The sequence below is a fragment of the Oncorhynchus masou genome, chromosome 26 (genome assembly GCF_036934945.1).
Source record: "Oncorhynchus masou masou isolate Uvic2021 chromosome 26, UVic_Omas_1.1, whole genome shotgun sequence".
Lineage (NCBI taxonomy): Eukaryota > Metazoa > Chordata > Actinopteri > Salmoniformes > Salmonidae > Oncorhynchus > Oncorhynchus masou.
This window is the reverse complement of record NC_088237.1, coordinates 2452511-2467407: the sequence shown is the minus strand read 5'-3', so window position 1 is coordinate 2467407 and position 14897 is coordinate 2452511. Positions and strand designations below refer to the sequence as shown.

Sequence of the window (14897 nt, the reverse complement as noted above, 5' to 3'; positions counted from 1 at the left end):
TCTGTTCTAGGACCTCTCCTACTCTCGCTATACACCAAGTCACTTGGCTCTGTCATAACCTCACATGGTCTCTCCTATCATTGCTATGCAGACGACACACAATTAATCTTCTCCTTTCCCCCTTCTGATGACCAGGTGGCGAATCGCATCTCTGCATGTCTGGCAGACATATCAGTGTGGATGACGGATCACCACCTCAAGCTGAACCTCGGCAAGACGGAGCTGCTCTTCCTCCCGGGGAAGGACTGCCCGTTCCATGATCTCGCCATCACGGTTGACAACTCCATTGTTTGCTCCTCCCAGAGCGCTAAGAACCTTGGCGTGATCCTGGACAACACCCTGTCGTTCTCAACTAACATCAAGGCGGTGGCCCGTTCCTGTAGGTTCATGCTCTACAACATCCGCAGAGTTCGCCCCTGCCTCACACAGGAAGCGGCGCAGGTCCTAATCCAGGCACTTGTCATCTCCCGTCTGGATTACTGCAACTCGCTGTTGGCTGGGCTCCCTGCCTGTGCCATTAAACCCCTACAACTCATCCAGTTCGCCGCAGCCCGTCTGGTGTTCAACCTTCCCAAGTTCTCTCACGTCACCCCGCTCCTCCGCTCTCTCCACTGGCTTCCAGTTGAAGCTCGCATCCGCTACAAGACCATGGTGCTTGCCTACGGAGCTGTGAGGGGAACGGCACCGCAGTACCTCCAGGCTCTGATCAGGCCCTACACCCAAACAAGGGCACTGCGTTCATCCACCTCTGGCCTGCTCGCCTCCCTACCACTGAGGAAGTACAGTTCCCGCTCAGCCCAGTCAAAACTGTTCGCTGCTCTGGCCCCCCAATGGTGGAACAAACTCCCTCACGACGCCAGGACAGCGGAGTCAATCACCACCTTCCGGAGACACCTGAAACCCCACCTCTTCAAGGAATACCTAGGATAGGATAAAGCAATCCTTCTCACCCCCCTTTAATCATTTAGATGCACTATTGTAAAGTGGCTGTTCCACTGATGTCAGAAGGTGAATTCACCAATTTGTAAGTCGCTCTGGATAAGAGCGTCTGCTAAATGACTTAAATGTAAATGTAAATGATATATATATCCAAGAATGGCCATTTATTTGGCGCGTTTGATCCAGAAAAATACTGCTTCCAACTTATGCAATGTCACAACAAAATATCTCAAAAAGTTACCTGTAAACTTTGCCAAAACATTTCAAACTACTTTTGTAATACAACTTTAGGTATTTCTAAATGTATATAATCTATCAAATTGAATACGGGATGATCTGTGTTCAATACAGGAGCAAAACAATCTGACGCATCTTTTCTGGTTACACGCCTCTATCAAAAAGGTACACATGAAGTCACTCATTCTGAGCTATGGTACTTCTTCATTACACAAAGGAAAAACCTCAACAAATTTCTACAAACTGGGGACATCCAATGGAAGCGGTAGGAACTGCAGGAAAGTTGATTAGAATTCTGGATTCCCCATGAAAACCCAATTGAAAAGAGTGACCTCAAAAAAATATATCTGAATGTTTTGTCCTCTGGGTTTCACCTGCTAAATAAGTTATGTTATACTCACAGACATGATTCAAACAGTTTTAGAAACTTCAGAGTGTTTTCTATCCAACACTAGTAATAATAATATGCACATATTAGGATTTGGGACAGAGTAGGAGGCAGTTCAGTTTGGGCACGCTGTTTGTCCAGAGTGAATTAGAAGCTTGAACTGGTTGGGCATAGACCTGGAAAGTATGAGAACGTTGCAGGCTCTCTCTGCAGCAGATTGCAAGTCCTTCCCCTTTGGAAGTTCTAACTTGATGTTGTAGTTGGGGATTTTTGGTGGCCTTCCTAAGCCAGAATTCAGAAACAGCAAGGACATCAAGGTTGGCAGAGTGTGCTAAAGCAGTGACTAAAACAAACTTCGGGAGGAGGCTTCTGATGTTAACATGCAATGAAACCAAGGCTTTTACGGTTACACAAGTCAACAAATGAGAGCGCCTGGGGACAGGCAGGGCCTGGGTTAACCTCCACATCTCCCGAAGAACAGAGGAGGAGTAGGATGAGGGTATGGCTAAAGGCTAGCAAAACTGGTCGCCTAGTGCATTGGAGCAGATTTCTGGGTGTGGTAGAATATATTCAGGGCATAATGTACAGACAGGGGTATGGTAAGGTGTGGGTACAATGGAGGTAAACCTAGGCATTGAGTGACCATAAGAGAGAGGTTGTATCTCTGGACGCACTAGTAGTGCTGGGTGAGGTCACAGCATGTGTGGGAGGTGGGACAAAAGATGTATCTGAGGCATGATGAGATGAACTAGGGGCTCCGCAGTGAACTAAAACAATGATACCTATTCTAAACAACAGTATACAAGGCATATTGCCATTAGAGAGAGACATAAAGCAAGGCATAAAAGGCAAGACATAAAACAATCACAGGTGATGATTGGGACAGTTAGCAAAGACAACAACAGGTAAGCCAACAGCTAATCTGATAAGAGAACAACAGGTAAAATGACAGGGCCTGAGTTTGAGGCTGCGACCGACAGATAAACAAAATAAACAAAATGGAGGAGCGTGATGAATGAATATACCAGCAGGCATCAGCTATGTAGCCAAGTGATCATAGGGTCCAGCTATGTAGCCAAGTGATCATGGCCGATTAATTAGCAATTAATTAATTAGCAATTAACTGTGAACTGTGAAGACTTTTTCTTCCTAACAAAGACAGCCAACTTCGCCAAACGGGAGACGATTTAACAAAAGCGCATTTGCAAAATAAAGCACAATCGTTGCACGACTGTACCTAACCATAAACATCAATGCATTTCTTAAAATCAATACACAGAAGTATATATTTTTAAACATGCATATTTGGATAAAAGAAATCCAGGTTAGAAGGCAATATTAACCAGATGAAATTGTGTCACTTCTCTTGCGTTCATTGCACGCAGAGTCAGTGTATATGCAACAGTTTGGGCCTAATTTGCCAGAATTTTACGTAATTATGACAAAACATTTAAGGTTGTGCAATGTAACAGGAATATTTAGACTTAGGGATGCCATTAGATAAAATACGGAACGGATTGTATTTCACTGAAATAATAAATGTCTTGTTTTCAAGATGATAGTTTCCGGATTCTAACATATTATTGACCTAAGGCTCGTATTTCTGTGTGTTATGTTATAATTAAGTCTATGATTTGATAGAGCAGTCTGACTGAGCGGTGGAAGGCACGAGCAGGCGCGTAAGCATTCATTCAAACAGCACTTTCGTGCGTTTTGCCAGCAGCTCTTCGCTGTGCTTCAAGCATTGAGATGTTTATGACTTCAAGCCTATCAACTCCGAAGATTAGGCTGGTGTAACCGATGTGAAATGGCTAGCTAGTTAGTGGGGTGTGCGCTAATAGCGTTTCAAATGTCACTCGCTTGGAGTGATTGTTCCCCTTGCTCTGCATGGTTAACGCTGCTTCGAGGGTGGCTGTTGTCGATGTGTTCCTGGTTCGAGCCCAGGTAGGGGCGAGGACAGGGACAGAAGCTATACTGTTACACTGGCAATACTAAAGTGCCTATAAGAACATCCAATAGTTAAAGGTATATGAAATACAGATCGTATAGAGAGAAATAGTCCTATAATTCCAACAACAAATACAACCCAAAACTTCTTCCCTGGGAATATTGAAGACTCATGTTAAAAGGAACCACCAGCTTTCATATGTTCTCATGTTCTGAGCAAGGAACTTAAACGTTAGCTTTTTTACATGGCACATATTGTTTTTGCATTATTTAAACCAAACATGTTTCATTATTTATTTGGGGCTAAATTGATTTTATTGATGTATTATATTAAGTTAAAATAAGTGTTCATTCAGTATTGTTGTAATTGTCATCATTAAAAATACATATATTTTTTAAATTGTCCGATTAAATCGGTATCTGTTTATTTTGGTCCTCCAATAAATCGGTATCGGTGTTAAAAAAATAATCATAATCGGTCGACCTCTAGTCCAGTGAACAGCAATAGAAACAGGGAATCCGCTAGCTAGTCGTTACTACGCTAACAAGTGGGAGACATAGGGTCCACTGAGCAGGCCGGGAGATGGGCCTGGCTCAAGGCTACCTTCGGGACTGGGCCACTTGGTGGCAGCTAGCTACCTGCGATGATCTGGAGTAATGGTCCAGGGCTTACGGCAGAAATCTGGTGTTGTAGTGGAGAAAAACAGTCCAATATGCAGACTGGCAAGTATTATCCAGGCTAAAAGCAGCTGGTGTCTATGCTAAAGCTAAAGGCCACTAGCAGTAGCTAACAATGACTAAATAGTTAGTAGCTAATTAGCTGGCTAGCTTCTGATGGCTAGCTTCTGATGGAGGTTCTGGCTACAAGGTCTAAAAATAACAGATCCGTATCACATTGGGTGAGGCGGGTTGCCGGAAGGTATATTTAATTTTTTTAAATGGAAAAAGAGAAATCTATACAAAAAAATACAACATTTACACGGGAGAACGACAAACAACGTCTGCACTGCTACGCCATCTTTGAATTGATCAATAAATCGGGTATATTCTAGAGGTCGACCAAGACATTGTTTTAATCTTTGACATGTTAAACACACTTTCTACCCACCAATCCAGCAGAGGGGGGGGGGGGGCTTCCTGAAGGCAAAAATAAGCAGAGGAGAAGAGTTACACAATTCTGCACCCAAGTCTACACAACCCATATGCACACACACGCACATAAAACCACACCAAGCAATCCCTACATAACAGTATCTCTTTATCCAGCACTGTGAATGGCTGGTATTTCACAGCATTTAAATTATAAAATGTTCCTCCGCGGTCTAGAAAAAAATTAATCTCCTCTCATTCCATCTTCTCTGCAATACTGGACCCCCCCCCAATTTGGAAATTATTCAGACCCCTTAACTTTTTGCACATTGTTACGTATTAGCCTTATTCTAAAATGGATACAATTGTTACTCTTTTTCCATCAATCTACACGTAATAATCTATAACAAAGAGAAAAGGTTTAGAAAATTGTTGCAATGTATAAAATAAAATAATCATTAATTCCTTATTTACATAAGTATTCAGACCCTTTGCGATGAGACTCAAAATTGAGCTCAAGGGCATCTTGTTTCCATTGGTTCTCTCGTTGACAGTGCATGTCAGTAAAAACCAAGCCATGAGGTCAAAGGAATTGTCCGTAGAGCTCCGAGACGAAATTGTGTCGAGGCACAAATCAAAAAAAAATGTCTGCATCATTGAAGGTCCCCAAGAACACAGTGGCCTCCAACATTCTTAAATGGAAGAAGTTTGGAACCAACAAGACTCTTCCCAGAGCTGGCCGCCCATCCAAAATGAGCAATCGAGGAAGAAGGAGTTGGCCCAGAAACTGTTGGTCACACTGACAGAGCACTAGCGGTCCTCTGTGGAAACGGTTTTCCTTCTGGAAGGTTCTCCCATCTCTGCAGCACTCCACCAATCAGGCCTTTATGGTAGAGGGGCCAGACGGAAGCCACTCCTCAGTTAAAAAAGGTACATGACAGCCCGCTTGGAGTTTGCCAAAAGGCACCTAAAGGACTCGGACCATGAGAAACAAAATGATCTGGTCTAATAAAACCAAGATTAAACTCTTTGGTCTGAATGCCAAGCGTCACGTCTGAAGGAAACCAGACACCGCTCATCACCTGGCCAATACCATCCCTATGGTGAAGCATAGCGGTGGCAGTATCATGCTGTGGGGATTTTTTCAGCGACAGGGACTGGGAGACCAGTCAGGATCGTGGCAAAGATGAATGGAGCAAAGTGCAGAGAGATCATTGATGAAAACCTGCTCCAGAGGACCCAGAACCTCAGACTGGGGCGAAGGTTCACTTTCCACCAGGACAACAACCCTAAGCACACAGCCAAGACAACGCAAGAGTGGCTTCAGGACAAGTCTCTGAATGTCCTTGAGTGGCCCAGCTAGAATCCGGACTGGAAACCGATCAAGCATCTCTGGAAGGATCTGAAAATAGCTGTGCAGCGATACTCCCATCCAACCTGACAGAGCTTGAGAGGATCTGCAGAGAAGAAACTCCCCAAATACAGGTGTGCCAAGCTTGTAGCTACATACCCAAGAAAACTCAAGGCTGTAATCGCTACCAAAGGTGATTCAACACAGTACTGAATAAAGGGTCTGAAAACTTATATGTAAAATGTCACATTTCCATTTATTTTATTTTTTTAATGTGCAAACATTTCTGAAAACCAGTTTTTGCTTTGTCATTATGGGATAGTGTGTAAATATGTATATCCATTTTAGAATAGAATGTAAAACAATTGGAAAAACTAAAAGGGGTCTGAATGCTCTGTAAGTACTGGTACACACAAAAAAAAAACAGGGCAACTCCATGGTAACAGAATGACTCAGACTCAAGATTTTTCACCTTAAAATGCCGAACTAAAACCATTGATTGCACAGGGTCTACTTTCAACAATTTCCACACACACACTTACATTGAACAAAAATAAAACAATGTAATGTGTTGGTCTCATGTATCATGAGCTGAAATAAAAAGATGCCAGAAATTTCTCTGAAATTCTGTGCACACATTTGTTTAGATCTGTTAGTGAGCATTTCTCCTTTGCCAAGATAATACATCCACCTGACAGGAGTGGCATATAAAGAAGCTGATTAAACAGCATGATCCCTTCCACAGGTGCACCTTGTGCTGACGACAATACAAAGTCACTCGACAATGTGCAATTTTGTCACAACACAATGCTGCAGATGTCTCAAGTTGAGGGAGCATGCAATTGGCATGCTGGCTGCAGGAATGTCCACCTGAGCTGTTTCCATACAATTGAATGTTCATTTCTTTACCATAAGCCACCTCGGTCATTTTAGAAAATTTGACCGTAGGTCCAAACGTCCTCACAACCGCAGATGTGTGGGCGAGCAGTTTGCCGACGTGTACGGCAGGGTGTTCCAGTTCCAGCCAATATCCAGCAACTTCGCACAGCCATTGAAGAGGAGTGGGACAACATTCCACAAGCCACAATCAACAGCCTGATCAACTCCATGCAAAGGAGAGGTTTCGTGTTGCCTGAGGAAAATAGTGGTCATGCCAGATACTGACTGTTTTTCTCATATCTGACCACAGATGCATATCTGTATTGCCAGTCGAGTGAAATCCATAGATTACTGCCTAATGAATGTATTTCAATTGACTGATTTCCTTATATGAACTGTAGCTTAGTAGTATAATATTTGAAATTGTTGCGAGTATTTTTATTCAGTATACTTGAACAGTGCAGATTACATAACAATTACGGTAAAAAAATATATATTTTTAAATCTTAAACATATAGCCTAAATTAAGATTAAAAGATGTATGCTGAAATAATGGGGCGTCAGCTATGATGACACCTTGAGTTTGAAAAAATCTATTTTAATTATTGAACTACAGTAAGTGAAATGGATTAACACCTGAAAATAACTGAATGACATCATGGGCCACTGTTCTGTACTATACAGAAATGCATAATTATGGATGTGTCATGTATTCATTGTGATGTATCCTGAACAGGTACACAAAAAGGTAGAAAAATGCAATATCCACATTTTTGTGTTTGGGTATTATTCTACACATCGGCTTTTATTCTAATGAGGTTCCCCCCAAACAAGACCAAATTTGGTTGGTACGGACAGACCAAATCTGAATTAATAATAGATGTCTATGTTTCACAAGTTTGGACTCAGTAGAGCACAACACAGTACCGGGGCAGCAGGTAGCCTGGCGGCTAGGATCGATGGGCCAGTAACTGAAATGTTGCTGGATCAAATCCCAGAGACAAAAATTAACCCCAATTGCTCCAGGGTAGCCGTCAATAATGGATGATCCCCTGACTGTGACCTCACTCTCCAAGGGTGTCTCAGTGTGCTGTCCAAACTTGTGAAACATAAACTTCTAAATTTCAGCTACTTTTCAAATGTTCATGGACGTACGGTGTCAGTTGAGGACGCTGGTTACAGTAAATGGAAACAGAGGGGGCTCATGGATAGGTGTCAGTAAAAGCTGACATTACTGGAGAGGAGAGTGAAAGAGAGAGAGTGACAGGGGGGGTTGAGAGAAAGACAGGAGGGGTTGTCCAGAGTTATCACAATTATGAGCTGAACCCAACAGTATGCCAGTGGAAGGGAGGACAGTAGCAGGTGACCCAACTGTGGTTTATGAATTTTAGCCAATTCAATTGCAGTTATTCTGTTACCGACTTTGTAATGAATGACATTTGAATCACTTAATAAATCATAAACAAAATCATAATTGGAAAAAAATAACTAATTTGTAGGTTTACCTTTACTTACTTCTGTGAACTTTCATCATCCTCCCTCATGAGGGAGAGAAATGTGAAACTATCTTAAAGATGTGGGGGGTTTTGTAAAAGAACGGCAATATTTCCTAAACTTACAGAAGGAAAATCAATTCACAAAAGTGTTGATATTAGTTGGCAAGGGTCTTAACTGCAACAAGTGTGTGTTGATGTATTTCTAATACCTTTTAAGACTTATTCTGGTAGATGTTCTCTAAGAGCCGTTTTCCATGTTTGACCAGAAATCAAAGCCTTCACTTATTCCTAATTTCAGGATGAAAAATGGTTGAAAAAACATGTACATCCTGAATTACAAACAAAAAAATAACGGGTTTTTTTTCTACACCAAATTTGAGGTGCTCCTATGAAATTCACATGTTGGTGACCATGGGTACTTTTAATGGAAATGGCCAACAACAACCCATATCGGCATACAAGGTAGGCCCACCACCAGAGAAAAGGCTAATGTAATTCACAAAAGACATTTATAGTTGGACGATCTGTAAAAGAAGAGCTTTTTTCTGGAAAAAGAAATATTTACTGGTGCCCTGAGAATACACTCCAGTCAGAGGGAACAAAGAGGCCTCTCATCCATCTCCTATTCCATTTGTGTCATCCTGAGAGAATTATGTTGGAGTGAGACAGAGTGTGGAGTGCTCGAACATTAAGATCTTTGATACAGCCAATTGCATGTTACTTAATGAAACATCAAAACTTAGCTACTCCTTAATGGCATTAGGTAAAAATCTAAACCATCAGCTTCAAAATGTAGCCTATAGCATTAACAACAAAAAAAGTGGAAAGAGTTTGAGCTATATGGAAAGAGGAAGGAGAATTCAGACTTTAGGCTACTTAACCAAGACAAAAAAAAGTGTAAATACATGAATACTTAGTTTACCTATATGAAACTGTGCTAAACTGATTGGAGCTCAGTAGAGTAGATCAGTAGAAAGTCAAGCTCGTGTAGTAATGTATTACATTGCAAAATAAACTAATTCTGGCTCCTGAGAAACCTCTCATGTGGGAATCACCCAGGTCTAGGACTAAATGAGTACAGTAAATGAGTACAGTATGTTCTCTGCTTTCAATGTGCATGCTTATAAACTTGGGACTTCATGTTTCATCCATACAGTAATCTGAATGGTGGCATGCACAATGACGCAACACGAATACCACAAGTATTTTCATGCACAAATAGAATCAACATTTCCAAAGGCTAACATACAAACTCTGACTCCACCCACAGACATGCAACGCACACACACACTAACAAAAACAAAATTGTGAGGAAAAGATGCTATGGGGAGCGGACAGTCTTACCTTCTCTGTGAACGGGGTTCATCCTCGACTCGCCTGCTTTCTGAAAACTAATGCTGGCATAGGCGCGCAGGTCCTCTGGGGCACTCCCACCTTGCGTGTCCATGGCTCTGGCCGGGAGGGAACTCCACTCTGGGAGGTTCTGGTCCTGAGCCAGGTCCAGGTCGATGTAGTTCAGCCTGTTCTGGTTCTGTCCGTTAGAGCTGGGCCCCGATGGGCTTTCTCTCCTCCCGTTGGCAGATAATGGGGATTCTCCCGGCTTCAGCCACACATTCTCGAAAGAGGCGGAGCTGTGACGTTTCACTTCCTCCACGGAGGGCGCGGCGGAGCTGACCGGGACTCCTGTGGAGGAAAAGGTCTCGGAGCTGTGCCGGCGGCGGCCCTGCTGGTCGGCACGGATCAATTTAGCTCCCTGGTTCCAGATAAAACTGGAGTTAACCCTGGTGAAAGCACTCAGCCCAGAGAGAGGGCCCATTAGTCCTAAGGGCACGGCACTGGGACCCGCACCCAGCACAGACAGGTCCTGGCTTGGAGGGGACACAGAGAAGGGGGTGACATCAATGGTCGACATCGGAGCGTTCAGAATCATCTGTGTGTCAGAGTAGTCCGTCTGTGTGCTGCTGTAGTCCCGTCTACAGAGGTTCTCACAGGGGATTACAGAGGAGGAGGGAGCCACAGGTGCCACTATAGCATAGCAATCTGTGCAGGAGGCTAGGGGTTTGGCTTCCCAGTTGGGAATGCCCCTGCCCTGAGCACCCAGGTGCATGTTCATGTAGTCTGAGGAAATCTCTGCTGGCTTCTCTGGGCCACTCCCTGGGAACACAGGGGAGAAGTGAGTGGCCAAGCTGGCTGAGAAGGCCTTGTCGTTGAACTCTATGTTGACATACTCCCCGGGGCTCTTGGGATCTGTAGGGAAGGGGCACTCATGGGTGCGAGGCAGGGTGCTGGCTTTGTTTCCCTCCAGAGAGAGGCGCGTGGGCCTGGCCAGCCTGCTGTCCACATCAGCTCTCTTGGACTTGACCACGGGCTGACTACTGTAGCCCTGTCCCATTAGACTGTCGCTGCTCGTGGAGGAGGCTAAAGAGTCCCCGAAGGCCAGGTGTCCAGAGCTGAGCGAAAGGTGCAGGGGGTTCTGGTCCAGCTTCCTGTGGCTGTGTTCAAAAGAGCGAGGCAAGGAAAAGTAGGCGTATATGGACTTGGGTGGATCCTCTACCAGGTTGATGTAGCAGTCTGGCGGTGTGCTAGTCATGGAGCAGCTCGCCGGTGACATGTTCATGTAATCCCCATGCGACAACAATTTCTCCTCTGTGCTCTCGACAGACAGCTTAGGGTTGACCCCATTGGTCCAGATTTGACCGTAGTTTGTGGTGTCTGGTGAGCAGCTCCCGCTGGGTGACATCATCATGTACCCATTAGAGTCCATTTTGGGGTGCTGGTGGGAGTTAATCTGCTGTGGCACCGACACACTTTTGGGGCTCATGGGCATGTAGTCGGCACTTTTACCTGTGGCAGGTGCCACACCTGGGGTCATGGGCATGTAGCCATCATCTTTTTGGCTCACCCTGTTGCTCTCTAAGGGGATGTCTATGCCCTCCTCTGGGAATGAGTGTGTGGGCATGCAGGCAGAGTGCCTGTAGCTGGATGCTCGGCTGCATGACGAGTATGCAGGCTGCATTACTGTGTACTCCTCCAGCGATACTGTGGAGGACTGAGAGGGGGTCTTCTGGTGGCACACTGTCAGGGGAGATGTGCTCGAGGAGTGTGTCCGTTTCCTGAAGCACTTCTCCAACTCAGGCTCGTCCAGGTGGGATGGCGTACCATGGGGGTGGGGGCTGCAGCCACAGTGGCCCCTCAGAAGAGTTGCAGGCTTTGCCATGCAGATATAGTTGTTGAGTTCTTCCTCCCTGGTGGGTGGTGTGTGACCCAAGGAGTCAGGTGTGACACTGCGGAAGGAGCTCCTGAAGTCACAGGGGCTGGATCCATACTCATCAGAGGAAATTAATCCCCCGTCAATAGGAGAGCCAGATATGGAGGCACTGGAGCGGCAGGGGTAGAGACAGTCTGAAGTGGAGCCGTGCCCGCTCGTACTGCTGGAGGACAGGCTAACTGGGCTGATTGCTGAGGGGGAGCAGCACGAAGAGGGCATGGGGATAGACCTGCTGTGGTTGAGGGGAGGGTGGAGGCGGGAGGCCCCTCTGTGTCTGTAAGATTGTGTCCTGGCAGCACAGGGGCTCCCATCCACTGAGGCAGGTCTGGACATGGTTCCTTCCCCATCACTAGAGGCCCTCACTCTGAATGAATGACTGTGCTTTCCCGGGCCAACAGGCGAGGTGGCCGTCACACTCTCAGTCCGGGACCTCCTTCCCAGTCCCACTTGGCTAGGTGGCAGGTTGTTGTGGTGATGCCTTCTCAAAGGCACAGAGATTGGGTTGGAGCAGTTTGACGAGGAATGGCTTTTGCTCCGGGGACGAAATTCCTCACTCATCGCTTTCATCGCCTCCAGGATGGTTTCGTGCATATTTTGAGCAACAACAGAGTCATCCACTTGCATCCAAAATTCCCCCGGCCCTGTGACTGCGGACCTTCCCACTTCAATGAAAAAGAAATTCTCTGAATGACCGCATCTCCGTATATTCATTAATTGCAGCACGACCGCCGCTGCGTCCGAGTTCAATTTCACAAAGCTGATGGTTTTATTTGTTAGGCACAATCTGTAAATCCCAATAAAATTTTTGGTGTGTCCCAGGCCCTTTGGTTTCAAAATAACTTGCCAGACTTCTTTAAAGGCAGGTCCTGGCATGGTTTCTTCTCCATAATTCTCCTCTGCCATCCCACTGCCACCAACAGCAGCATCATGAACTTTACCTTTGTTGTGTAGGTCCACTAGCGCTTGGTGCCACCTGTCTTGTTCCTGCTCGCTGTCCGCTGCAATAGAGAAATACTCATCCTTGGTGTAAAGAGCCACCAGGTATTTGTTTTTGGAATCTGTCCTTTTATTTATGTTGAAGCAGCTCTCCAGCAGGATTGACCTTTTAGGCACCCCGGACTTGAGTCTCCATTTTTTTTCATTTTCGTAGTACTCCAACCTGGAGGGTCCTGCAGCACTAGCAGCCCGCAGGACAAAAAACCTCTTGTGCATGCTTTTAGGTTTCCTTAAATAACCCACCTTTCTTACATCTGAAAAACAACCCTGTTGCTCTGTAGTTGGGCTAGCCATTTTGGAATTTTAAATAGTACTTGTATTTAAAAATACAACTTGTCTTACTGAAATAAAAAAGCAAAAAATATTAGGGTATTTAGATCCTAATATAGCCATTGAAAACGAGTTAGTGTGGATCTTAACTATGAATATGCTATGGCATACGTCTCAATTAGCTAAACTAACGGCGCTAAACCAATAAGTGCTGTCAAACTGTTGGTGCTGCACTGGAATTTCTAAGCAGTATGCTACATTTTCTCCCTAAGAACGTAAAATAATATACTCTTTATGAATTTGTCATTTCATTATGATGACAAAAAGTTGCCTACCAAAATATGGGAAAACTCACTTCAGTCCGGAGTTCAAAACAAGACCCGTCAGCATATGACACCATTTCGCATGCTCGGTAACCACCAAGGCAGGCTTGTCCCGTCGATAGCCCTGCTTGCAAAAGTGCAACGCATAAAAATAAAACATGTATCAGTGCATTCTATTATCTTTTCAACATATGTTAGAGTGCAATGTGATACGAAGCCGAAGAATGTAAAGTTCTCTTCTCCACTTTGTTAATAAATCCAGTAGCTGTAAACCAAAACAAGGCACCGTGTTTGTGTGAGTACGCTACAATCCCTATCGATTACAGTTTGCGCTCAAGGAGTAGCCCACGTGACGATTCGATGCGTGGACAGTTTAAACAAGGGAGACGGCCTACCTTGGCACAATAAACTGCGTCAACCTATCCCTTGCCATAATTGGCTCGTTGTAAGAATCTGATTGGCCAGAGTTTATATCAATCCGTTAGAGTGACGAAATTGCGCTTAAACAAAGACACAAAATCAAAATTGCCTATATCGTAGAAGTTCATGATTAACAAAACAACGTATTTATTCAAGGTTAACAGTGTGGTTAGGTTTAAAAATGATATTTTAAGAAGATACATTGTAGAAATAGGCGGGGTTTATGACTTTGTGGCTGTTGTAACGAGTGACGACCCTTTGAATGGGAGGAACAGTAGAAATACGCGTTCTTGTACTAGGAAGTTATGGTCTTGGGCTCCAGAACCGTGCTTTCAAAGTCGATATTTTACTGATTTATATAATGAAGCATGGCTCAGTTGTTGTACTTTGTTTTTTGGTCTTGTATGTCCACCAGCATAGGCCTACACCTGAATGTTTTGTTTAACAACGACTTGGGGAAAACAATGTGCCTCGTTCCCGGGAGGGAATAGATTGTTTGAATGGCATAAGGGACAATAATTTGGCAGCATCATCAAGGACACCCGCTCCCGTCCCGAGACAATCACAATACTTTGTTGTTGTGTGCATTATGCCAATCACAATGCCATTTAATATGTGAGCGTGTGTTTATTGCTCAGAAAGTTAATTTGGGATAAACCTAGTAAAATGGTTATATCATAAAGTAGCCCTAGGCATTCTTCACTGTTAGCTGGTTCATAGCTGAGAGTGCCACCTACTGGTTTTGCGTCTAACGAAACCTGTCTGATTTTGGGTAATTGAATTCGGTCCCTAAAGTGAATTCCAATTCAAAGGTTGAAACATGACATATAGCCAAACACTTTATGTACAGGTATATTTAAATTGTTTATTATTAATTCATAGATAGCTTAAACTAAAAATGTACCCACTCAGCACCAAATGTGGCTATGTTTCCCAGACAGCACACACATAGGTGGAAATCACAGGGGGGACACGACCCCCACATCCTGGGAAAAATATGATTTGTCCCCCCCAATATATCAATGTAAACATAACTTTGTAATTTCAATAATATTAATAATACGCTATGAAAACACTTGTGCTGATTATAGACACTTAATAGCGCGTTTATAAGTTTCAAAAGATTGCGACCCCCCGCCCTTTGCCTCACAATGGTTTGTTCCACTCCCAGTTCCTTATCTGGCAGGTAACAGGGTTGTATCTACTGTCTGAAAGGCACTTAATGCACGTAATTGACGTGAGGTTTTTTATTTTTTTTATTTCACCTTTATTGAACCAGGTAGGCTAGTTGAGA

The 14897-nt window shown here is 44.2% G+C and overlaps 1 protein-coding gene across 2 annotated transcripts in view; it reads right to left on the bottom strand.

The window, feature by feature from the left end:
- The window catches only part of irs1 (insulin receptor substrate 1), a 69327-nt gene extending 55839 nt beyond the window's left edge, over positions 1-13488 (bottom strand). For both annotated transcript variants that reach the window (XM_064938102.1, XM_064938103.1), the window contains exon 1: positions 9671-13488. In XM_064938102.1, coding sequence (XP_064794174.1) covers positions 9671-12884 — 3214 coding nt within the window. In that variant the 5' untranslated portion in view covers positions 12885-13488. The remainder of the gene's footprint in view (positions 1-9670) is intronic.
- Positions 13489-14897: the final 1409 nt, after the last annotated feature.